This window comes from Chaetodon auriga, chromosome 14 (genome assembly GCF_051107435.1).
Source record: "Chaetodon auriga isolate fChaAug3 chromosome 14, fChaAug3.hap1, whole genome shotgun sequence".
Lineage (NCBI taxonomy): Eukaryota > Metazoa > Chordata > Actinopteri > Chaetodontiformes > Chaetodontidae > Chaetodon > Chaetodon auriga.
This window is the reverse complement of record NC_135087.1, coordinates 3,362,277-3,388,715: the sequence shown is the minus strand read 5'-3', so window position 1 is coordinate 3,388,715 and position 26,439 is coordinate 3,362,277. Positions and strand designations below refer to the sequence as shown.

The following is a 26,439-nucleotide window of genomic DNA, read 5'->3' as shown; positions in this document are numbered from 1 at the left end:
AACTCTCAAATGTGCATTCATCTTGGTAATGAGGGGTTTAAGCACTGCAACCCTGTCATAATATCCCTCTGTGGAACTCCTGCATCGACATTGTCAGTCAGCTGAGGAGGAGGTGCTCCATACACGAGCATCACCGTCATCAAATCTATTCACCGACGTGTTTCTCATAGATCTAAATGCAGAAGTCACTGTTTCGACTGAAACACGAGCCGGCTGAGCAGTCTCTGTGACCGAAGCTGAACCCTCTTTCAGTCCCTTTTCCTCTTTCCATCATAATACAGACTCAGCTGAGCCTGCTCAGCATCGTTAAACATGCCACAGAGCACGACTGGATGTTAACTGCTCATCTGTGTAGAAGCCTCTGCGTTGGTTGTGGTATTTTTGTAGTAGTTCGTACTATCACGTAATATGATGTTGGGATCTTGTGGTGCTGCTCTACTGCAGCAGCTTTATGGTGATATTAGAATCTAATCTCAGGTTTATTACTGCAGTTCATTTTCACTGTCAGCATTGTAAATGTGTTATTTGGGTGTTTGTGAAATATGCAAAAACAGTGGCCTGTGTACTTGTGCTGGACAAACACAGGTTGACATAACTATATGACATACAGCAAATTTAAGTAGCACAAACCCTGGTGATTTTATGAGTCTTAATTTTGGTGTTTCTCTAATGTTCAGGTGATGAATATCAGCATGATCCAACTGCCCAGCACCAACCCACAGACTGCACACCAACGACACCAAACTGTACAAACGGTATAGAACAGTTTATTAAATTTAGACTTGTAAGAAGTCATCATATTCCAACGCGCTCCATCACATGAAGCGCATTCATAATAACACCAACCCAAAAAGGATTGATCACGTCATCAAAACATAAATAAAGCAAATAAACATATTTACAATTCAACATGGACAGAGAAATGGGGTTTGTGCACAAGAACACGCAACTACGTCTCCAGACAGAGGCGTCAGAGATCGAGGGCGGGGGATGGGGTGGGGGCTGATTTTTCAGATGAACTATGCTCTGGAGAAGCTACCTGGACGGCAGGACAGAGTGGAGGATTCAACGAAGCATGAAAAACCTACTGAACAATCACATTTTCTCGGTTTGAGTGAAAGAAGAAAATCTGTAGAACCTTTAATAATACACTATCGTCAGTAATGCTGTTTCAGTGTTAATGGTAAAAGCTGAGGAGCTATTTATTTTACTACTGTGGGTGATTTTAGTTGTGAAAGTTTCCTTCTTATTGGCTGTTAATCGTCCACAAACAAGCCTTTACATCACAGCTCACTCAGGAAATGACTGAAAGGTTCCCAAATCCTTTCAGCTAGTTTTGTGGGAGCGAAGGATTCACTTACTGACTTCCTTTGAAATATCAAACATCGAATCCACAAAACGTGTTACATCTGAAGTAACTGTGCCTACATACTGTCGTTCACAAAGCAACTTATGCTCAATTTGTTTTCACATTTTGCTCCTGACTCGAGGAGATGTCATTACGGAACGAAACTCTGCGGTTTCCACCCTGATCGTGGTGGGAGGACAGTCTGTTTTAAACTCTGAAGAGAGAATTGATCATTTTACATCAGGAGTGACTCATCTTCAGTGGGCTGAGTGGATGGATGAACGAACATCAGTTTGACTTCCTGCATCAGACAGTCAAGACTTAACAGTAATCAAAAAACCCTGCAGAATAATCAAAAAACTGCGCTTGCTTAAAAAAAAAAGAGAAGATTCTTAGAAAAGTACAATCATTCAAAGCACATTACAATTAGCAGTTTGTGTGTGTGTAGTTACAAACAGGTCATGTGACTCTCCCAGCACTTCTTATGTACATTAAACAATGCAAATGTGGATCACATGACCAACATCAGGTCCAGGTCCCCAGTAGACACTGCAGAGGGGATAAAACGGCATCATCTTCTCGGCTAAATGCTATGTTTCCTGCATCACGGGAGAGCTGCAGACCTCAGTATTTGTGCTTCATGGGAAACACCAGCTGGACGGGGTTAGAGCACGGCAGCACTTCCAAAAACGTGAGGTGAGTTATCAGTTGCGGGAAAGTACACTTTGACTGACTTTCAAATGGCACTCTGGTCCTGCGGGGTCTCTTCTGGTGCTCCCAGCAGGGCGAACCCCTTCCACTTGGTACAAACATGTGAAAACAAACACTGGGAATCATTTCAAACAGCTAGAAGAGGTGACCGCCACCGTCTGTCTCCGGAGGTCACACTGTAACATTCAGCTATCCATTAATGGCAGAGATGGTCTCCTCTTCGTACCCCCTCCCACAGTATATCACACTATCTTACAGTCGCCTTATGAAAAAGCCATTTACAAGCAATGGCGCCTTACAATATGTACAGGGTTGATCAAACGTATCTTCTGAAGTAAAGAAAAAGATATAAACAGATTTTTCCCGTCAGGTATGTACACAGAGCAAAGAGGAGGTGTTTGAAAATGATTGAGCACCTCAGAGTCATTGTGTAAATGTACACACAGAAAAACTGCTTCCAAGTACTGGCTTTAAGATAACAAGTTCACACTCACCCCTTCACTTTCCTATCAGGTACATGCAGAAACGACAGCAGCCGGAGGCTCAGCATTCATTCAGAGGGGGCCCCGGGCCCATTTCTAAAGGCAAACCATATCTGATGAACTGGATTCATAAACTCTTCTCTACGCAATACATCACCTTCTCTCATTAAAAAAAACACATCGGAAAAAAGATGGTATTTTTTGGTCTCCCAAATCAGGCATATCAGGTGTCAGAACACCAGTTAGTGCTCGTACCAGTGATCAGTACTGGTCACTAGTAGATAGGATGATCAAGCATCAAAGGCCCCTTTGGAGTGTCCTCTTGGTTTTGATACCTGAGGTGTGGTGAGGGTGAGTGAACACTGGCTGAATGTGGGGAGCAAGCAGCGTGTTGTGACCAGACCGGGATCAAATCACGTCCCAAACAGCTCTTAGCAGTCTGTCAATGAGCTCAGAGTAGCAGATGATTGAGTTCATCACTTAAGACAATCACAGGTAAACATTTCAGGATCAATTCGTGCTAATGTTCCGTGGATAACTGCATCGTCGGCGCTGAGCTGACGGGCGGCAGTAAACACTGCCCATCTGGTGCTCGGAGCCATTTGAAATAACCACTAAGAATTATTTGCAAGGAGCACTTGAGCCAAGTCTGGTCGTGAACATTACAGAGCGGCTGTCGCTCTTAAAAGATTCCTTCACTTGTAAGTGTGATTGAAATTGGGAACGTGGACAGCATAATGGAGTGCAAATATGTAACGGCACGTGGATTTGCCAAGGAGGGTAACTGTGCAGGACTTGGTCTCGCTGCTCTGAGACACCGAGACGAATTCCTGCATGTTTGTCGTGCTTGGCGTTTCGTTCTCGTCTGAGGCAGTGTGTGATGGCGTGGGGCTGAGGTGTTTCTCTTGGGCGGCAGACCAGCAGGGGCTGAAAGGGGAAGGGGTGGGGGGTTGTGTGTTGCGTCACAGGATCTTCAGGTAGTCGATGTTTGGCGCGCGGGCCGGCCCATGGACGAGGCGCTGTAGGTGCGGGAGCGCTGCCTCACAGCCAGTCGGCAGGGCAGCTCCAGCTCCAGCTCCTGGAAGAGGGGAGTTCCTATGATCTCAGCCGCCTCAGGACGCTCGCTGGGGCTCCAGGACAGCATGCTGTGCACCATGCTCAGCTGCACAGAGACAGAACACGGCACAGCGATGTCAGTCAGAGCAGCGTGGAGCTACAGTAACTCCTCCGCTAACGATGGCATCCATTCACCCAACTTTTCTGAACGCTCATGTGACTCAGCAGAGCCTGAACAAACCAACTCATATCATGAAATACGACATAAACACATTCAGCCACACACACACACACACACACACACACACACACACACACAGACAGGACATCTTAAAGCAGAACAGTACACAAGTAGTAAAGTGGGATAACAGGGTGAGGGTATTTCCAGTGTTGGAGAATCACAGATTATGCTATGGGATTATGCTAATCTCATTACAAAGTAAACAGGTAAACAAGGGAGCGTAACCAAGCCCACACTGAACACTACGCTGGTGTCTGCTGCGGGACTCAAGAACAATATTTTGTGGATAATCTGAACAGATTGATAATTTGATTCTGATGGGATTATGGATGCAAATGATTTTCTAAAAGTATAAACTGTGTTATTTTTACTATCTGAGAGATAAATGCTGCTGTTCTACGTTAACTTCCCTTTCAGTGCAGAAAGTGATGATATTTGCATATTTAACTTGTATTTTCTGTTGATTTAACTCCACCTTAAACTTGGATTAGCTCTGCAGGTGTGACTGGATTAGGTGTGGACGGGTCATTTCAATCTGTGACAGACTACATAATGAGAACAAACTCTCACAGCTCTGGATCTGTCTCACTGTGTTCATTTCACAGCGCTTTGCTCTCAGGATAAACGAGGACAGTTTTCTTGGGTTCAGACGTAGTTTGAGTTCACGGCCACTAGGTGGCAGCAGAGGGCCACTCACCTCCTGAACGTTGTTTTTGGAGAAAACCTCTGGGAAGCGCAGCGCTCTCACCTCTGTCAGTGTCTGGAAGAAAGGATGTAAACACCTGTGAGTGGAGCTGTGCTAATGGCTAATCAGGCCCTTTGTTAGCGAGACAAAGACGTCGGTCGATCGCACACAAGGGCAAAGAAAATCTCACGTTTAAACTGACAATAATGATTCTCCAAATGACAACAGCCATTATTCATTACAGTTTCACAAAACTGTTTTTTAAACAGACAAAATGTAAGTGAATGAAAGGGCAGACAGAGAGATAAAAGGCCTCATCACAACGTCTCTCTTCTCCATGTTAAATAACTTTAAGCAGCAGGGATTCAGACTGAAGCCAAAAATGAGATCACATCATTTCCATTTTAATAATCAGAGGTGACCCGTCGGCTTTGGAAACGATCTGAAAATTTTAATTGCTTCAGACTTTTTAGCAGTTCGGGTCGATAAATACGGCTAACAAAATGAATAATTCTCAAAATGCTCTCGTGTAATCTTGCTTTCGTGTTTACTTCATGTTCTGTTGTCTTTACTGATTTTGTTTTGACTGACTTCCTGCAAACACTGTGTGTTACAAACAGGAAAATACAAACACTGACGACTACCAAAGTGCTTGGCAGCTCTGAATGCTGAGCCACAGGCTAATTTGTTGCTGTTTAACAATCCTTTTGGGAATGAAATAATAGGAGAGGGAAATGAAGCGAACTTCAGACGGATCATGCGCTCACGTGTTTGCTGACTCACCCTCACTCTCTCCATCTGGGTCCTGAAAGGATACAGCAGCTCAAACAGGATCAGACCCAGAGAGTAAATGTCCACTTTGTGAGAGTACGAGTTTCCGGAGAGCTGTCAGGACAAAAAGGAGAGGATGGAACGTGAGAAACGAGGGGCTGATTCAGTCACTTTCTTTTTCTGGTTTCAGTTTCTGTTGATTGCTCAGCTGGAAATCATCTGTGCAGACGTCCTCGCCCGTGCTCACCTGCTCTGGGCTCATGTAGAGCTTGGTGCCGACCTGGCCCGTGTGCCGGGTCAGGAGCGGGGCGGGCGTCAGGGCGCTCGGCACGTCCTCGTCCTCCTCCTGGTCCATGGCCGTCACCAGGCCGAAGTCTCCCACCTTCACCACGTCGTCCATAGTGAAGAAGATGTTGGAGGGCTGGGGGGCCGAAGGGGACGGGGACAGGGACGGGGACAGGGACGGGGACAGGGACAAGGACAGGGACAGGTTATGTGACGTGCTGCATTTAAATGCGCTGCAAGTACAAGTCTGCCTGCTTGCTGGTAAAAGAAGGCAGCTCCTTTCCAAAATGCTGTGAGTTTGACTGAGTGAGGAGCTCTGTGGCTGCGGGCCTGTGGTCTTCCCCTTCATCATTTCTTGTGATCATCATTCACTCTCAGATATTTCCAAAGACTGGTCAGATGCTTCAACTCGATGTGTCGTTTCAAATTCGTTGCAGATGTGGTTGAAGTTCCCAGCGGGCACAATTTGCATAAAAATGTGAGATTTTTTTTTTTCCACAGGAATCTGTGCTGATTTATTCCTAAAACTCCTTCATACGCTCATGGCTGGGCCTGAATTGCCAGTTGCACCAGCCATGCCGGCATGAGAGCTGATGTTCACCTGCATGAGAGCATTCATGTCTACTGCTGGTAACATGTCGCAAACATTAACCACTATCAGTCGGAGAGCTTTACTAACGCATGGACATGTGGATGCCATCAGCTCATATTCCACTTCACAAACACAAATCACAACATTTGCAGCTGTCAAACAAAAACCAGGCAGACTCGCACTTTGGGAGGGATATTTCTTTAGGAGACTGGATGTGTTTTAGAGCAGACTTAGCTGACTGTTTACACCAGCCACTTGCTTTCTGTTGTCTCAGTGAGAGATTTCAGATTAAAAGGGAGGAGCATTTGCCGAGTCTTAAAGCTTTAATGCTAATTTTCCATTCCAGGAAATGGAAAGAAGATGTTACAGAGAACTGAGCCTGGTTAAGATCTCCAACTGGAGCTGCAGTCAAAACAGAAGCATCAGGTTCTCCTTTTGTTTCACATTTGAAACTTAATGGAAAATAAACAGGAAGGAAAACTTAGCTTCCTGCTAAAATACATACAGTCCACTGTTGCCTGTGCAGTGGACAGTGTGCAGCGTGTCTGCTCACCTTGAGGTCCCTGTGCATGAGTCCCTTGCTGTGCAAGAAATCCACGGCCTCTGCAATCTGGAGGAAGATGTCCAGACACTGGTTGTGCTCCCTCTGCTCCGGGAGGCAGCGCTGAGCCATCCAGTCCTTCAGGTTCTCTTTCCGACAGAGCTGCATCTGTATGTACAGATACACCTGGAGGCAGGAGGAGGAGGTTCAATACAAACTAGAAATGGCTCTGGCTTTATTTCTCATTAACATCTGCAGCTTTTAACAGACGTCCACACCAGCTGGTATCAACTGTACCTTTAAACTTGGAAAACACATTTTACTCGAGCTGAAGAAGACAAAAAGACCGGAACACCAGTTAATACAGCTGATTGTCGAGTGAATGATGGACTGACCTTGGGAGACGGCTGGACTCGCTGGGTTGGAGGAGTTGTGGGGAGAGCCAGGGTGAGCGAGGTTGGCCGGGGAGGAGTGGAAGACGAAGCGGGGACGGTCTCCTGTCTTCTGGTGTGCGAGGAAGACGAGCTGTTCTTCTCAGTCAGCGTGCCTGGACTGGCCGCACTGGAAGCCGAGTCCGTGTCTGCGTCGGCGTCCCGGTCGCAGCCCGAGTCCTCGAACACAATGTCAAAGGAGGAAGAGGTGCAGTCGCTGGGACCACGCGGAGGACAGAGCTCGAAGGAGTGGGGGGTGTCTGAGGCGTCGGGGTCGGCCTGGCTGTCCCTCTCAGACATCAGGCTGTCGTGGCCCAGCAGCGGGTGGAAGGACAGGTCTCCGATGTCAACGCTGAAACCCGAGGCACCGCCGGCACTGCTGGAGAGCAGGGCCCGCGCATCAACAGAGGCCTCCAGAGCGTCTCCCTCAGGCCCAGAGCCGGGGGACGTCGAGCTGGACACCGGAACTTTGACTGACAGCGCCTCCATGTGGTCAAGGAAGCTCATTGGCCAGTCGGTGGTACTGAAAGAGAAAGGAGGGTTTGTTTGTACGTGTTCACTGTAATCGCTGTGCATGTGACAAATAAAGGACATGGAACTTGAAACGATCAAAAAGCTACTGTGTAAATTTAACCAGCGATTATTCAACAGAACTGTGCCAATGTGCAATAAAATAGTTAGGACAAAAATTAACTAAAAGCATTATTCTTTTCCTTTGAAAAATCTGTGAGGCACATGATCTGAGGTCTGTGCTGTACATAAAGGTCACACGTTCTCCTGAGGGGAGGGTTAAACGTCTTTGTGCGGATGCCATCTCTTGACTACAGACCCCTGCTGGTGTCCGTGGCACGCTCGGCCCGCTGAGCTGTGCAGGATAACAGGTTTACAAGCCCCGGCTCACCTGGTGTCTTTCAGCCACCTCTGGTCCATCTCCTCCTGCCAGCCCTCGGGGGGGCTCTCCTGCCAGGCGTTGAAGTAGCGGATTATCCCCGGGTGCTCCAGCTTGGCCAGGGCCTTCACCTCTCGCATCACCTTCTCACGGGCCAGCTCTCTGAATGACGGAAAGACTGGGCGTTACAGCTGAATCCACATTCAGGACAGCCGCTTCCACTCTGACTCTTATTTTTCTAGAAGCTGAATCCCAAATGTTGAGGATCTAAAGACACAATCTCAATGAAGATTTTGCTGTTTATTAGCCTTTCAGTAACACATTATATCATATTAAACCTTTAGTAACCCTAATGTCCAGACTAGGGCATAAATAAATGCTTTAAAGTGACTAATAAAGAGCCAATATCTGCTAATACACATGCTAATAAACAACTCGTTAATGGTGAACATGTGTACCTTAAGATAAAGTGTTATCTGACTTTTTTGTGTTTAGTATTCCTGGTCGTTCACTCGCTTCCTTGCTGCCTGAGTGCAGGTGTAACTGCTCCATGACCAAAATCTGGAATCAGGCTGTTTTCCATCACGCTAACTGACTGTAATGACATTCACACCGGCCCAGTCTTAATACACCAAGGGCTCAATAAGTGCTTCAACAAAAACTCTGGGTATGAAAATAATTAACAGACTTGTTTGTTATGTACTGCGTGATGCACTTGTCAACAGCAGGGCTGAAATGATAATGCATGCAGAGCTGCTGCTGCTGCTGCTGCTTAACTCTTACTTTCCACTCTGGTGCGTGATATTTATGCCAAAATGTCAGTTATGCCTCTACGTGGTTTTCTGTGTTTAGACAAGTAGGCTGCCGCTTATGTAACTCAGTTCAACAGCTTTAAAGAAAACAGAGATGAAGGAAGAGCTAATAGCCTCCGGCGAGGAAGTGTGTGGTGTGACCAGCGAGAGGCGCTACCTGTTGGGCAGACGGATTCTTTTGATGGCGTAGTTGCAGTCGTCCACTTTGTTGCGGGCTTCAAACACAACGCCGAACCCCCCGCGGCCGAGGCACTGCACTGGCTCAAAGTCAGTCAGGTACCTGGGGAGAAGACACTTTGGTTGTCATTATGCAAAGAAGAATTACACTTCACACACTCAGCGGCGGAGAGGAGCTGTGTGTTATCACCTGCGTGCCTGACAGTTTCAAAGAACAGGGATCATACGACACGCTGAGGCCAGGGAAGCTTTCAAAGTGGTGAAAGGTGATTATCGGGGGAAGAGTCAAATCTGTCAAGGCTGGAAAAAACCTTTCATTTTATTTATTGTAACTTAACATATCTGGGGAGATGATTTCAGGATGAACATGGCCTGTTTCAAAGCTTACGTAGTATTAATTTGTGGCAAAACTTCAAGCACAGCTCTCGAGCAAGTATTTCAATCACACAGCATCTGTCAGGTATCACGTATCCGTATCACGTATCACATGGTATCCGCCATCTTGTCGAGCTTCATAAACCAGCATTTGGAAATTCTCTATTATTCTACATAGATTAAAATAAATCAAATCATTATTTTGCCTCCATTTAATCTCTTCTACAGCTGTGGCTCCCAAAAGCAGGTGGAGCGATGGAAAGCTCTGACATGGCAAAGGGAGCTCAGGAAATGCTGGTGCGTCTCAGCCCTCAGCACGGTCTGACAGGACTGACTCCGAGCTGAACGCTGCTCGGCTGACGGGTTAATGGACGGATATTCAGCCTCGTCTGATCCGCTCCCAGCAACACACGTGTGATCTGGCTCCGTCATCGCTGCATGAGAACAAGACAAGAAACTGCCTGTTTGGAAAGTACTGCCTGTCAGTGAAGTCAGACCTGCAGGGTGTGTTTTCTCTCTTCACGTCAGAGGGGCCCACTGTTTGCTGGTCCCTGTGAGCCTTAAATATAAGCTAATTTAATGGAGGAAATTAAAGAAGAGCACCTGTTCTGCTCTCAGCGAGTGTCACATTAGGCACATGTGACTCAGGCCTTGCCTCCTGATCTCAACCTCCCTCCTAATGATCCCGACTCACGCCCGCCTCAGCTGCTGCGACAGCCACCAGCTTTATTTAGGGAAACTCCTTCGGCTAAAGCAATGCGCTTGGATCGCAGCAGCAGCTTTGAGGGAAACGGGCGGGTGGGGTGTTTGTCACTTTAGGGTGGATCAAACAGGAGAATGTGCAAGTGGTGACAAGAGGAGAGAAAGAATGTGCAGTTTAATCAGATTCAGAGGGGCATTATTCAGGCAACGACCGCTAACATGCAGCCTCCATCCATCAGACTGCAGGAGGGCAGCGGCAGCCCATAAATGAATCCGACTGATCATGTTTGGGTTGTTGAAAATAAGACGAAGAACTCGCGACAACGTGCTGACCGCGACGTAAAGCGACACTCCAACCCCGCGGCAGATGCTGCTGGGCGGGGCGGGGTCTGCGGGGGACGAGGTCATTTTCATTTGACGGAAAACAGCTGAGCTAACCAATCATGCACCGCTACGACTCCCATCTCCCGTCTCCTCCTTGTCCTATCGAGGCAGGCTGGAAGACCGGTGGTCACCATGGTAACAGTGTCGAATCTGTAGCTACACCTTGACAGAGTGAGACTGACGGTAACGAGTCCCAGCGCAGCGAAGTCCTCCTGAGTCATGGCAGGAGTCACTCACACGGCGGGTTCAGGACGTACCTGGACACGTATTCGCTGGAACGGGTCTCCATGGCAACCGGCTCTTTGGACTCCACAACCTCAAGGTCAAACTTGGAGTCCGTCTGGCACTGCGTCTCCGACTCTTTCCTTTGCTTTGAGGGACAGGAGGAGGACAGCGAAGAGACATTGAGGAAATCAGAAACACGTTTTTTAAGAGAAATTCAAGCACTTTCAAGGTACCTAAAGGAAAAAAATCCAAACTCTCAAAGCCTTTATCATCCTAAAATGTTGCAATAAATGATTGTGAAAAATAAAGTTTACAGAATAATGTTACACCCACAGCCACATGTCATTTTACCAGCTGCTCACACTGACTTTGACTCTATGTCTTTGGATAACATGAGTGACTGTGCTGAAAATCAAGCATGTTTCAAGGAGTAAATTTGCATTCAAACGTATTCATGATGACAAAAGTTAAAAATAAAAGTTTTCCAAAGTTTAAAGACCTTCAAGGATTTGTGTATGTTAAAAGGATTTGGAAAAACCACCTTCATGTCTTTAAAAATACAGAATTTACAGTCAAACCCTAGTTTGACATTAACTTTTTATAACCAAATGACAAGATGGACATGAGGAGATCTTTGCTGACGGGGTCATAAATGTCTGTGTGATAAAGAAGTGCTGAGACAATCAATACATTCTGAACCCCAAACAGAATCAAGCTGTTTTTCAGCCTGCAGCTGTTGCATGCAGTGTTTAAATTGACGCTGTGTGACAGGAATAACCAGCAGCAGTCACTGGCTCTGTGGTATTCTTGCAGCTGTGTCTGCGGTCTTACCCTCACATAGGCCACAGGGGCGGGGGGGTGGAAGAACTTGCGGACGACGTAGGTGGTGGCGACGATGCAGAAGACGATGGTGCCGAGGATCTCCTTCCACCAGGGCAGCAGCAGCACGGGGTCCTTCCTCCTGCGGCTCTCACCTCCCGCCCCGTTTCCCTTTATCAGGCTGACGGCGCTGTCACGTCTCTCCCTGTAGCGCTTGTTGAAGGGGAAGTAGTAGCCGTTGTCTGCAGAGAGGAAAAGCATCAAATGTGTCCCTCGCAACCAATTCACTTCTCTCTGCTGAGCGGTCTGCACACTTTATTGCAGCCGATGTCCAGAATCGGCTTCTTACCGTAAGGATACTGAAGGATGGACAGGGCTCCATTGCTGTATTCTTCATGAGAGAACTTGTCATTGTTCAGACACTTGTCGAACTCGTCAGAGCCGACCAGGGCTGGCGTCCGAGATGGGGAATCTGTGTCAAGCGGGGCAAACAATTCATAGCTGCAAATGTTTGATAAAGGAAAACTGTCAAATCATACTGTGGTGCTACAGGGATGCCCTGGCCTGCTTGTTTGGTACAGAAATGTCACATCATCATCATCAACACTTTTTAGATTTTTTCAGTGAAAATGAATTTATAATTCCCACTTTAACAGTGACTCGTATTACAGCATCTGTCAACATAATCTCAGTGTGATGTTGGAGTGTTTCGTGAAAACAAGATGCAGCATCACTTTGTGTCTTTGGTCATCGCTCAGCCCAAAGCTTTCCCTCACAACTGACGAGATGTGGACTTACGGATGAGAGGCTTCCATTTGACCGTGGGCAGTGGAATGATGTCCTTTTCTGATCCGATAGCTTTGGAAGGGAACTTTTCAGTGATCCTCACAGAGGACTGGAGGTAGAGCTGTCCCTGGTACATCCCTGATGAACCGAGGACAGAGGTTACACATGGCCTGGATTCACTGAGACACTGCAGCTGAACATTAGACCTGAACACGAGCGTGCAGCGTGAGGATCTCTGCGTGTGTGAATTCACCGAGGTAAACGCTGGACTCTGCGGCTCCCCTGGCCTTCGTCGGTTCGTCGTCATCATCCTCCTCTTCAGTTTCCGACTGGTTGCTGTAGGCGTTGTCGTCAAACAGGGCGATTGGCGTGACTTTACCCCCGCCCACCAGCCAGGCCGAAGCGATGGGTGTGCAGAACTACACAACACAGGCCACACAGAATGAGCCGATGTACTGATTTGATCTCCACAGTGAAGGTCGTGAACTCAGCTGAGCTCGAGCAGCAAAGTGCCAGAGTTCAAACGAACCACTGCAAACACGCTCAGTGTACATGACAGCAGGTTACTGCTCATAAATCTCACCTGACGCTCCCAGACCAGCTGCCCATCGGGCTCCGTACTGAAGGCCATCACCTTCCAATCAGGAACAGACACTTTGATGACGAGGTCCAGGTTCTGGTTCTGACTTTGTTGGTTCTGTGTCTGCTCTCGGTCCTTTGGTTCATCAGCGATGACCCGCTGGCTCTCCCTCCAGGCGTCGCCCACTTCCCCCTCCAGGAAGTTCATTCCAGGCTGCATCTCAGGAACGAGCTTCAGCTCAAAGTTTCCAACGCTGAAGTTCCACCTGGTAACAAGAGCGGAAATACAAGACTGAAAAACTCCTGAAAAACTGAACTAAACCTGAAGCCTTCATGATTATTTTGTTTAATCAATGAATTATTGATTACTTACTGCATTTTAAATATGCTCAGTCCCAATGTAAACAACAGCAATATTTATTTAACATGGCCTGCTTCATACAGTTACAGATGGCAGGTCAGTGACAAACATGTTCAGGCAGCAAGTCTGATCAGTGTGATGAGTGCAGCAGGTAAAACAGAACACATATTAATGTCGACTCCTAGTGGCTGAAAAGTTAAATGACTTCATTCACAACCCTGACTCCAAAAAGCTGCTGTTTAAAATACATAAATACAAAATACAATAAAATAATAAAATACATAAATATTAGCGTTCCACATCTTTCCCAATCTTTGAAACGTGTTGCTGCATCAGATTCACAATAAGCAGATATTTACAGAAATCAATGAAGCTGATGAGCTCAGACATTAAAATTATTGACTTTGTGCTGTTTTCAGTTGAGTTTATGTCAAAAAGGATTAGCAAATGATCACATTCTGTTTTATTTGTGTTTCACGCAGCATCACAACTGTTTTAGAATCAGGGCTGACAGAAAGTCAATCGAGCGCTTGTGACGCTTTCTGAAACATCAGCCAAGAAACAGGAGCTGCTTCACGACTCACGATGACTGACAATGACAGACTGATCGACTGATTCAATAAAACCTACTTCTCCATCCCTGATCGGGGCCTGATGGCTCGCACGGTCTTCTGGGTCCTCTGCAGCAGGAGCATGTCTTCGGTCTCCAGCTCTTCCTCCCCCCAGCGACTGCAGCCCACCGCCGAGCAGATGTATCTCAGCTGGGGCAAAGGACATGAGCGGACATCACAAACAGGGTTATTCTACTGGTATGATTACTTTAAGTCACCCTCTGGGTAAAAAAAGAGAACAAAATATCACTTCATTCTTTCAGCTTCCTCTGAAGTGATTCCACTCACCTTGCCACTGTAGGCCCCCAGGCCATAGGTAGTCAGGGATTTGCCCCCGACCAGGACAGTGTCCTCTCCGATCCGGTAGGACGACTCCAGCAGGGACTCCACACTGAAAGGCACTGCCTCCATACTCTCCCTGTCCCGGTTCCACTGAAACAAGGCACCGTCCAGCGAAGGGATGACCATCTTATTGCCAAACACCTGCAGAGACACACAGGTCGGTGCAGACGTGTCAGAGACAAGCTGATGCTAATGAGACCTTGTATCTTGGTTACTCCACAGCGTGGGCACGTGCACGGAGGGGGCAACCCACAGACCCTCCACGGTTGCACCCATACTGACTGTGGCAGTGTAGAGGTCAGCTAACTTTGGTTTCAGTGCTCTCAGTTACAGATGCTCTCTTTAGATTTTGAAAAGTCTTGATCCTTCCTAATTTGAAGAGGCAAAGCTTCTTTTTACAAAGAGCATAACTTGTTGCTGTGAATCTTCTGCTCCATAAACACTGTTATCAGACTGCGGAGATGTTTATCACACTTATTTTGACAGCTTTAATTGGCATGCTAACACCTTCCTATCGTTGTTGATGTTTTGTTAACTTTGTGCCGTGGTATCTTATCTCGATTTGCCAGTAGCTTAGCTGTTCAAAGTTATGTCATGCTTGAGTTTATCTTGATTTACCTTTAGCCTGTCGTCCATTAATGTTCGCAGATATTTGCAAACTAGTGGACCGAACACTGCAATGCAGACGACGCTGTGAAACGGCTGGACCCCCCTGTGCTGTTGCCATTGCTGAAGAAACTGCATTACATCATCATGACACTCGGCTCCAGTGTCACCAAACAAAAGAAACGATAACAAATTTTATTACTTCCGTCTGATGCAATCGCTTAAACACACACCAAACCTCCTGGAATATCTGTTCCAGTCTGAAAAGTGGTTTTCAGCTCAGACAGACAATCGCTCAAACACAAAAACACTTGCCCACACAGACAACACTGGCCGACACACATCCACCCACACAGCAGCAGCAGCTTCAGCCCCCGCACACTTGGACTCAATCCACAGGCTCGGGACCATTACACAACTAAGAGCCTAAGTAATTAACCTGGATCTTTACAAAAGTGTGCAGCTATGGATAATGTGTGTGTGTGTGTGTGTGTGTGTGTGTGTGTGCTATTAGGTGCTCGCTGTAGGGGGGCGGCAAGCATGACATCATTGCAAAAACCTGAGCCTAATCCTGATTTAACCTCCACAGCTTTAGCGCGTCGGGGGGTGTGAGGAAAACTGTTTTCTTCGAGCGCCTCAGTCATTGTTACACAAAGACATGGACGGCGTATCTGGACGTCCAGCAGGCTGTGACTCACTCTTCTCAAACTGCTCAGTGACATAACAACAGTTCTGTGCCAATTAGAGATTCCTGGTCTTGTTAATGGACACATCAGGTGCTGCTGGGGTCCAGGCTGCGACCTGTCAATCGCCCTGGTCTGGAGACGCTGTCGGTGCAGTCGCTCTGTGGTGGATTAAAAGATGCCAGGAGGGAGAAAAGTGTGGCAGAATGATTTACCACAGAGCAGAGCCGGGAGCAGAGGTGATGTCATCTTTTTAGAGGAGGGGTGGGGGGGTCAGAGACAAGACGAGGATAAATTTAGCAAGTGAAAGGAGGAGGGGTGGACAATCTGACCATCACATCACACTGTGCTGCTGTGGCTGAGAGCTTTACAGCAGAGGGGGACTTCTCTGAGCTGAGGATGAGTCATCCAGCTCCTGATGCCTTAATCCACGTCTGTGATCCGGCCCGGCGTTCGTGCACCAGCTACCCGGGATCGCTCCTCTCAGCCTGTTCGTCACCTCCACGTCCTCCACAGAGACACTCACAGTCCCACTCCACTGACTTCTGCACTGACTGATCCACTACGACCAACAAAACTCTGGATCAGCAAGATGTGAAACTGAGGAAAAGCAAGCAAAAATCACTCCAGCTCACTCCAGCCCTGATGACAATGCCAACACTCAGCTCCGATAATAAAAGATAAGTGTTTACATTAACTGACCGTTCAATAATTTAACAATGTTCACCGCAGTCTGAGCGGGTGTTACGTTTTTATTTTCTTAATCAGTTAACAATCAAGTTAACTGGGCCTCGACGAGCATAATATCTCAGCACAGCTCGGTTGGAAAGAGGCCATAGAGGTTATTGTGGCATGTCGGATGATTCGCTTTGACATATTTTGACAGCTCTTGAATCACAAAGCAGTCTGTCTATATGGAAGTCATCAAGGAAGACGCTAATGTTTAGTGATTACAGCCGAGACAGGATGAGCCTGAGATGACCTCTGACGTTATTTACAGCTCAGCGGACGTTCCCTAATGACCCTCTTTTTAAAAACATGACCTTCTACTCAATTACATGTTTTACATCGACTTCATGTTGCATAACACAGATCTAAGGCTAACCCCTTTGTTGAAGTGTGGTTTAGATGAGGGAAAACTCCATCTTGCGTCTTCCATCGCTTTGACTTGACTTTATGACTTCTGGCAGCAGACCTGCTGAACATTAACTGAGATGTTATTACTTTCCTGCTCGATCCTGATAAACGTCTTTAGGTAAATAAAAAATCTATCAGTGCTTACACAAATCTTGCTAAGTATTGCTAAGAAAATGCATTAAAATGGAAAAATGCTGCTTTCCGAACAGCTATAAACAAATGTTAGCATGTGTGGCTGCATAGCACTGGAGAAACAAACAGGATGTGAAGGAGAGGATGTATTTTTATATACTAAGATACGGCAGCTCTATGGAAAAACCCCCATCAACACAAATTAAAGGTATCCTTTGATGAACCCACCCCCACTCCTTTTCTTACGTCTTTGTCTTTTCTGTTTGTATAAAATGGTCTTCGTTCTGAAAAGGTCTTTCTTCTGTTAGATTTCATATTTTTGTCCAAACAAAAACATTTAGCATTTTTAACTTTTGGACAGTAATAAAATGAGTCAAAGGAGCCTTTCACTTAAAAGACATCCTGAGAAAAACCTGACCTCTCAGCACAAACCTCTTCCATCTCCTTGTGCCTCTTTTTCTGTGAATTTCCTGTAAATCTTTGAATTCATTCAAGTTTCACCTCCGTATTTTTCTTAAAGAGAGAAGAATAAAAAGAGGCGTGCATCTGTCGGCTGCAGGGAGCATCCAGTGTCCCTCTTCACTTCGTGAGGTCAGATTGTAGTTTGACAGATTAATTAAAGCTACATGTGTACGACATTGTGACGATAACTGTTCATATTTATGAGCAGATTTTTATTAAAGTTGATTCAAAAATATTCTGTCTTCAGATGAGCTGGAGCACTGGATGACTATTTGATAATACTAATTATGTCACTGTATTCCACCCTTGGGGAATGTGGGGGTGGGGGTGCAGGTTCAGTGGGAATGGGGTGGGGGAATGTGTGCTTGTGTTTGTGTGTGTGTGTGTGTGTGTGTGTGTGTTGCAGCCAACGCTCCAGCGATCTTGTCAAACAGAGTCAGCTCTCGCCAGCCGCTAATGTGCCACTGTTGGCCCACAAGGCTACTGCTCCACTTACAGGCGGCAGACGGCATGAGCCCGAGCAGTGCTGCTGGTCTGAGCAGAACAACACAAAACACACACACACACAAAAAAAATATCACAACAAAATCAGAGCGGCTGGAAGAAAGATCGACTTTCTGCCAAAAATATCGCCCGTCTGGCCGTTTTCATTTCCTTCGCCACGCTGGAAGAATTACTGCTTGTCACATTAGTCACAGCGAGGCGATCAATCGCTGGTCATTGTGTAGCGATCCATCAAACTCTCTCATCGCTCATTCATTCACGCCGCACGCCGGCAGAGGTATGCAAGTGTGTGTATTGTCTGTTCTGTGATGACATCATCTCTGCTCTGTGGCATTACCTCACCTCCCTGATCGTCCTGCCTCCCCCCTCCTCTTCGTCACTTTAAGCCCGCCTCCCCCGGCATGACTCACTCCACGCTGGCACCCACTCCCTGCGTGTAGCCCCCCCACTCCACACATGCCCGCCCTTCACCCCCTCTAACACCCACGGGCGACTCCTGGCTTTTTGAAGTGATGGCTTCTTTTTCTGCAGACAATGCTGTTTGTGGCTCTGCTGTCCCTCATTTCACCCAAAAAAAACACACACACACATACACACTTCACAGGATGCAGCAGGTGACTGGCTGTTTCCTCCCCGGCGTGTCGAGGCCAGCCAATGGCACAGCAGCAGACCCCCCCCCAGCCTCTAATCACCGAGCAGACTGGTGTCTCAGGGACCCGGCAAGCACCAATGAAACCGTTGCTAAGCGCTCAGGAGGCGTTATGGTGGGGGTGGGGGGGGGGCAGCGGCAGTCCCCCCCCCACACACAACCACCAAAACACACACACACACACACACACACACACACACACACACACACACACACACACACAAAGCAGAAAAGGCATCCCAGGTTACTGATGGCAGAGAGGACAAGGCTAGATTTAAACTTACATAAAGTATAATGGGTATAAAAACACACACACACACACACACACACACACACACACACACACGCACACACACACTCACTGTGGATCATAATAAATGACGTCACAGCAAGTCACCGGGTTCAGAGCTGACGGGCATCTCTCCTCGTTCCGCTCCGTCAGCCAAATGAAAGCCAACAGGTGAAAAGACACAAAGACACAGACAGAGGGAGTCCAACACACACACACACACACACACACACACACACACACACACACACACACACACACACACACACACACACACAGGTCAGCATCGTCTGTCACAACATGAACATGCTGGAGGATGTTACTTGTGTGTCAGTCTGTCTATGAATTTCCTGACACTTCTTGTGAAGTCTCACACACTGAGATGAAAATGTCCTCAGACAGACAGACAGACAGACAGACAGACAGACACACACACACACACACAGAGCACGGTGAAAAGCAGGGACATAAAAATACTTTGTTACCTTGTTCTGCTACTTTCACTCTGCCTGCTTCGCTTCTCATTCATAAGGTTTTCGTTCATTACGATCTACAGATGCAGATCATTTGAATTCATTTCTTCCTGACACGTGAGTTTAAGTTTAACCTCTATTTTAGAGAGAAAATATTTCTGAGCAAATGTAGAAGTGCTTTGTTTGCATTATGTACAAAATGATTTTACTTTTGACACAACGTTTGTTTTTAGGGACACTTACATAAAAACAACAAAGACTTTGTTCGGTGGCATCATCCGGTTTGATTTTCACTTTTCATGGATTCATCGTCCAGAAAGATAAGTGTGACATTTGACACCACTGTCTGCTATAAGGTAAATAGGATAGGATAATAGCATAGGAAAACACACTTTGAACCTGTGAGAAGTCAGAAGTAGAAACTAGTTTCTGGCTATTAAAGAGTTTTTAAAGTGCTTCATAAACAAGTTGAAGCTTTCATCAGACCACAGAGAATCATGTCATCCTTCAGCTGAAGCCATGAAAATCACCAAAACTGCAGCTCCCATATAACCAGTGTGAGATCTTCTATTCCAGTGCGGCAGCGTGCAACTTCATATTCAAGGTCAAATTACTATTCTAATGCATCCAGCGGAGAAGCTGCACTCGTGCACTGACACAGGCTGTGCGCTGTTTAAACCTGAGGAGCTTCGAGGAACCTTTAGGGGATCATAACCTCCGAGGACCCTCGAACAGAAATGAATTCTGCTTTTCTCAAACACAGCACTTCTCAACCACGCGAGTTCAAGAAACACCAGTTAGAAGGTTTTTTTAACGCCAGAGCCGCAGTTCAGCTGCTGATTTCAGTGATTAGCTCCCTCCTCGTAATTGCAGGTTTCACTGATGTTCAGACTTCACGGGCTGAATGGCACACACTGGGAACCACTTCACCCACTAATATGGGAGGTTAAACACTTAAACACTTCAACGAGATTCTTGTAAGGTGAGAAACATCCTGAAGTTTCTATATTTGGACGACTGAAGATCGGCTGAAGCAGCTTATTTTGAGCTTTCATTTTACACACATATTAATTTCATTGCTCATCTCATTTGTACTTCTCAGAGGTGACCTGTCAATCAGCACAGACTGGTTCCAATCAATCGATCGACTTGTGTGGGAAACAAAAGATCAATTACAACCTTGGTCTGAATGATATGGGGGCAAAAAAAACAAAAAAAACCCAAACACACTGGGATTATTTTGTCCCTTTATCGCGATGTGAGTCAGATTTCAGTGGGAATGTAAATTTTTGCGTTTCATTCTGACTGAATGTGTGTGTATGTATGTATGAACACGTATGACAGAAAATGAGGATGATGTGATTTCTGCTGAGGGCTGCACCAAACAAACATGCTCTCTTACATGTGGAGAATGTGATTTGTAGGTCGGGGCATGTCTGTAGCACCACAGTGCTTCATTATAATGGCACGCTGTGGCAGCGGCTTCTGCCATTTCAATACAGCACTTGGCCATAATGCCATAATATTTCAATCAGCTGTTCAGCCTTATTACAACCTCTGAGCTTTTTGTGGAAAAAACCCACCGGTCGAAAGGTGTTAAATCTACTGAACTGGTTCTAGATTGCTCTAATAAAGCAGAAGTGTATTCATAGGACTCACAGAGTTCATTACACTCAAACATGCCTTACCAGCACCAGAAGACCAACATTACACTGATCTCAGCAGCCACCCGGACCCTTGTTAGTATCAGAGGCTTTTTCCCTGAGGCGAAACTCTCAGACACTGAGCGAGTCCACATCAAAGTGAACCAGGAGCACGTCTCTGGGATGGATCTCAGAGAGCGGCGCTCTGGTCTCGCTCTGGGCTACACTTCACTTTCAGCATGTCGGTGTGGGCGGTTTAAGCCTCTGTATACATGTACAGACCAGAGTCTTGCTGTGCTTGTATGTGTAAACCACCGCAGTCAACAAAGAGGCTAATCCTCCAGGCGAAACAGCTACTCTCAGATTTCTGTGGGGGTGTACGGTATGTCTGGTGTGTGTTGTGTATGTGTGTACAAGAAATGAATGTAAGCAACATCAACCCTTGGTTGACTGTTCAAAGTGCACTGAGTTCAATTACTGGTCTACAGAAAGAGAGCCAGGAGGGACGGCGTTTGTTTTGAGGCAAAGACTCAGATGAGACTCCATCTTAACCTCACACTGACATGTCAAGACTGTGGAAACAGAGTTTTATCTCTCCCGGTAGATCTTATTTAGCTGAGCAATATCTATTTAACCTGCTTAAGTGGCTGTGGCTGACTGTACATCGCAATTATTATACATGCGCTGACATCTTTATTTGTTATCGTAGACAAAAATAAATCAATAAATCTAATTTTGTGTTGCATTAACATTCTTCAATCCTGTTTAATATTACACAGTTTTCCTCATTCCCCACCCATTAAAATGAATAATAAACACAGGTGTTGGTCTACCTCAGGTTTGCTGAGGCTGGAGGACACCAGGCACCCTGAGCCAACATCTAGGTCCCACTGCTTCCTGCCCTGGTTGTGAGGATCCAGAGCTGAGATTCGCCCATCCAGGGTGCTGATGATCACAAGAGACCTGTGGACAGAACGCAAACACTTCAACACACTCTCCAGTGAGGATCTGTGGACGGTTACTGCAGCTTTACGTACTGCCAAAGCTTTTCAGTCCAGGGACACAAAGTAGACCAGACTGTCCTGACCTTGGTTTTTTTTTTTTTTTTTTTTTTTGTTTACACAAGTGTTGTCCTTTAATACCATTTTCCCAGCGGGATCTTAAGTTTAATGCCATCACAGGCGAAAGGATGAAGAATTGTTCAGCGGTGGTGCAGATGTTGTCTTCCTCTCTCTCGTCCTCACCCTTGTTTAGCAATCAGGGTGACCTTCAACTGCAGCCAACAGCACACCTGTGCCGTGACAAACCCCATCATGTCAGCTCGTTTGGGTGGTGTGTTGATTAAAGACGGGTCTGAGGATTATTAAAACCTGACCAGACATCTCACACATTGCGACTTATTTCCATAAAAAATGCCATAGGACTGTGTGAGACCATGACTTCTACGTTGTTAATGAACCAAAACAGGTATCCTTCAAAAAGGCAGCTTGTTCATTTATGTTATAACCTGCACAGCAAAGGCAGGTGAAAAACAATCAAAGGGCTGAAATGCAGGATGAAGAGAGGTGGACGACAGGGACTGTAAACTCTGCTGAACAGATGAAGGTGAGCGAACTTGAACTAACAAATTACAGTCCATTACTGACAGCACATCACGCTGTTTTTCAACCCTTTTTACAGTCACTTCTCTCAGAGTCTGCACACTGAAACCACCTGGGACCAGATCTAAAATCAGTATCAAAATCAAAACAAAGACACAAAGCTGGCAGGCGGACCTGATTGATTTCCTCTCTACGAGTCCTGAAAGTGATTTGCTCTTCTTAGTTCCTCATTTTCTAAACAGAGTTCTCCTCTTTACCTCAGGAAACACATGCGAGTCAGCTGCACGTCAGGTACGGGAAGAACACACATGATGCTCTGGAGCAGATGGTAGCAGCGACTTAATGTTAAGAGTACACAGGGGATTTGACATGGTTACTTTTCTCAGGCTTAAAACCGTTATTACTGCCATAAAATTAGCTTCATTTACATGCAAAACCTCAAATAAATGTTTTACGTGTCGACAAAGAGCGTCTTTTATTCCCAGTCGATGGATTTGCTCAGTGACATTTCTGATTAGTCTCAGCTTTCTTCTGGGCTCTCCAACGTTGGCAGAAAACGAGTGTTCACAAACACTGGCTTGAATGGCCACGATGACAGCTCAGAGAAGCACCATATCAGTGCTGTTAAGACAACAAGCGAAGCCTTCAGACGCTGCTACGACTTCACTTTCACAGAACTCTGGGATTTTAAGCTCAACATGGACGAGTGTCCGTCTGAAGCCTGTCACATGTCATGATGTCATCACTTGCAAAAACTGATTTTCAGGATACTAAAAGAAAAAATACGCAAATACTGAATACTGTTATTGCAAAATATCGTGGATGGGTTTCCACACATTTCATGTGGAGGCATTCTTGGCAGAGACACACTGAGCAGCTAAAAAAAGATGCGGGAGGAAAAAAGATGCAGGGGGTGAAAGTGTTTTCCCTCCGATGATGTATGGCCGAAAGATTTCTCACAGCGCCGGAGCGCCTCACCTCTGAGAATTTATTCTTTTTTAAATCATTGTAGTGATGGATTTTAACATTTTTGCCCCCACCCTCCCAATTAAGTTGCAGTAGCTCTGCCAAAAAGTAAACCCGGTGAAGTGTTTTCCTCCATTAGTAGTATAGTATAAATTCTCCAAATGAGTTTTATTCCTCTTTATGTGCCTATGCAGCAAGACTCGTTCACAGTTTGGTCCAGCAACTCCAGGCTAAGAACGGTCTAACTGACGTGAATTAATCGAGACATCCAACCCCACCCTTCGCCTCGCTCTTTCAGGGTTCTGCCGCATTGCTTGTCAATCCCGTCCCGAGCTCTGGCAGGGGCCACCTCCTGACTATTGATTTGTATCTGTCGAGAGGAGACGCTGTCAGCGGGGCTTTTAGCTTTATTTAACCAGCGCGGGTCGGCTGAGCGCGCATGCCGTCTCTGAGCGCCTGCTGCCTCACATCCACACAGCTGGGACCCAACCAGTTTCCCTCTGTTGGCCGCTGGGGCATATGGGGTTTTAAGTGCCTCCCTCGAGGACAACTAGACAGCAGTTGTAGAGGGAGGAGACAGTGTTACACTTGTTCACTTTCCCAGCTCAGACTGAAAGAAACGAGGAAAAACAGAGAAAGTGAACTCGTCAACATGTCTCTTTATTCATGTGACGAGGCTGTGTGTATTTAATGTGGGCATCACCTGTGCTATCCATCATTTAGACTGAGCAGGTGAATTGCTATTGAGGAGCTATAATCCCTTAGTGATCCCTTATTATCGACCACTGTTCAGTCATGAAGGGGAAGGAGCATGTTCAAGCCTGAGGACGACAAAGAAATGGATTGTTTCAGAGGGTGCAGATCAATTGGAGGAAACTTTCACTGTAGTCTCGGACACATTAACAGAGAGGTGCCGTGCAGCTCTGGAAGAGCTCGTTGTTTCAGTTCGAATGGAGTTGCAAGTTTGCATAAAAATGCAAATAGGATCACTTAACAGTAATGAGCCATGTGTCTTTCAGCCCCATCAAAGCCAAGATTATCTCCCCAAATCTGCTCTCAGCATTATCAGCCTCGCCACTAGCACTGAAGTGTAGAGTACTAAGAAAAACATTGTTTTTCCACTCAGCCACCAATAAAAACAGAGCGCTAAAGCCTGCTCTCACTCTCTCGATTGGCTGCGAAACTCAGCCAAAAATATTAGGCTGATTGGTTGTTGCTAAGCAGTCGACTCTGTGAGAGGGTGGAGGCTTTGGCGGCCTTCGCTCAGCCGGCTCCGCCTCCTCCAAGTCATGCTGTGAATGTAGAAGTGAGGACGAAGTCACTGAGAGCATCGAGTTCAACTTCACAGCTGGAAAGAGGGTGAGCGAGAGATAGAAGAATTTGGTTCTGAGAGGGAGATCAAAGGCTTTTGTGGACTCTTTGTACTCCAGATAAAGGAAAAGAGGAGTAAAGGGGGGGGTCGGGTTGGGGGCGGCACTTAACTCTACAACTTAGGTATCATGGTGATGGAGGAAACGAGCAGCGGAGGAGTGGGGTACAAAAATAGAGCTAAACTGAACAATAAAAACAACTCAAACAAAACAAACAGCCCTACTGTATCATTTACAACTCGGGGCAATTTATTTTCCACATCTGAGCCCCGAGACGCCGCCGCTCTGCTCCTCACCAAAGGGATAACACGTAGCCTGTGGGGCTGCTGCCGCCGCTGTGACAGCTGCAGGCGGCAGAGACGCCGAAGAAGACGTTGGAACTGAGAATGAAGAGGAGAAAGAGGGAGAGCGCTGAGGCTGCCAGCAGACTGAGGGTTGTTAGTGTCCTCGCCTGTAATGCTGTCAAAGTGTCATAATAGTGCAGAGTGCTTCTTCAATCACGAGGCGTACGGTGGAGCAGGGAGCCAATTAGCCTCATTCTCAGCAGACTCTCTGCTCCTCAGAGACTCTCAGCCTCAGTCTGCACGCAGCGGCGAAACAGGGCTGCTGGTAAACACGCTCCATTGAAAGAAACAACCAGGATGTTTACACAGGCCGAGTCTCCAAGGAGCTGGAGCCGTCGAGCCGGACCAATCCCGGCAGCCTCACACTTCCCAGCAGCCAATGGAAGCTGTTTTTTTCTACTCGCTCAGCCAATGCGCGGGCGGCTCTGCAGGCTCTGAGCGAATGGCAGGGCAGAGCTGCCTGTAACCATGCAACAGCGAGCAGCCCGAACGCACGCCGGAGCGTGGAGTTCTGCTGCCGCGCAGCCACCGAGAGGCAGAACAAAAATACGAGAGCATGGGGAGCACGTGGGGAGAAAGTTATGGATGCAGCTCTGAGCCGGCCGCACCCAGCACCGCCAGCTGCAGCAGAGGAGACGAGGCTCGAGCGCGTTCCTCCAAACTCTGGACAGAGAAATGAGCCAAAGAGGGTCCAAACGCTTCTTTTGAGATGATCTATTCAGAACCTGAATGAATCTTCTACAAATAAAAAGAACAGTATCAGTAACTGAGAGAGTAAATACCTGCAGGCTCGAAGGCTAAGTTTTAAAATCTTTCCATCTTTAATCCCATGATTCAATGCAGGATATTTTAAGGTTTAGGGACCTGCAGGCAGTGAACACAAAACCAGGACTGCTCTTTTTTTTTGGCAAACACAAAAATGCTCCAATATGCCTAACAACAGCTAACATAAATAAACACTTACAGTAAGACAGGCTTAAAAGTCTAAGCTGGAAAAAGAAAAAACTCCACCTGTCGGGTGTCACAAAGGTGACTGACATGGAAGTAATGTGTCACTGAGCTTAAAGAGACATTAACGATCACAGATGACATAACAGCAGCACTTTAACTCAGCTTAATGCTCGGAGGTTTATATAACTGTCCTCTCAAGCTGTTAAATAAACAATCTTTTTCATGTCTTTGTCAGAGCAGCTGAAGCCTGACAGTGACAGACCTGCGATGTGCAGTCTGCTGAAATAAAAAAAAAAAAAAAAAAAATCGACCTCGCATCCGTCGGGGTCTCTGCAGCAGACCACCGCAGCAGAGAGCGAAGGGTGTGGTTTTAAAAAAAACTTCTAGCACCAGCACAGAAAACACACACACCATCTGAAAGCGT

The 26,439-nt window shown here is 46.6% G+C and overlaps 1 protein-coding gene across 1 annotated transcript in view; it reads right to left on the bottom strand.

Moving 5' to 3' along the window:
- Window positions 1-745: 745 nt before the first annotated feature.
- eif2ak3 (eukaryotic translation initiation factor 2-alpha kinase 3) overlaps window positions 746-26,439 on the bottom strand; it is a 31,840-nt gene continuing 6,146 nt past the window's right edge. Inside the window, exons 2-18 of the mRNA XM_076748059.1 lie at window positions 21,617-21,746; window positions 14,152-14,346; window positions 13,883-14,013; window positions 12,896-13,157; window positions 12,566-12,731; window positions 12,325-12,450; window positions 11,876-11,998; window positions 11,539-11,768; window positions 10,740-10,852; window positions 9,002-9,124; window positions 8,045-8,194; window positions 7,108-7,666; window positions 6,725-6,898; window positions 5,542-5,715; window positions 5,307-5,408; window positions 4,536-4,598; window positions 746-3,703 (exon numbers count right to left, since the gene is read on the bottom strand). Of these exons, the coding sequence (XP_076604174.1) occupies window positions 3,515-3,703; window positions 4,536-4,598; window positions 5,307-5,408; window positions 5,542-5,715; window positions 6,725-6,898; window positions 7,108-7,666; window positions 8,045-8,194; window positions 9,002-9,124; window positions 10,740-10,852; window positions 11,539-11,768; window positions 11,876-11,998; window positions 12,325-12,450; window positions 12,566-12,731; window positions 12,896-13,157; window positions 13,883-14,013; window positions 14,152-14,346; window positions 21,617-21,746 (3,010 nt within the window). The 3' untranslated portion in view covers window positions 746-3,514. The remainder of the gene's footprint in view (window positions 3,704-4,535; window positions 4,599-5,306; window positions 5,409-5,541; window positions 5,716-6,724; window positions 6,899-7,107; window positions 7,667-8,044; window positions 8,195-9,001; window positions 9,125-10,739; window positions 10,853-11,538; window positions 11,769-11,875; window positions 11,999-12,324; window positions 12,451-12,565; window positions 12,732-12,895; window positions 13,158-13,882; window positions 14,014-14,151; window positions 14,347-21,616; window positions 21,747-26,439) is intronic.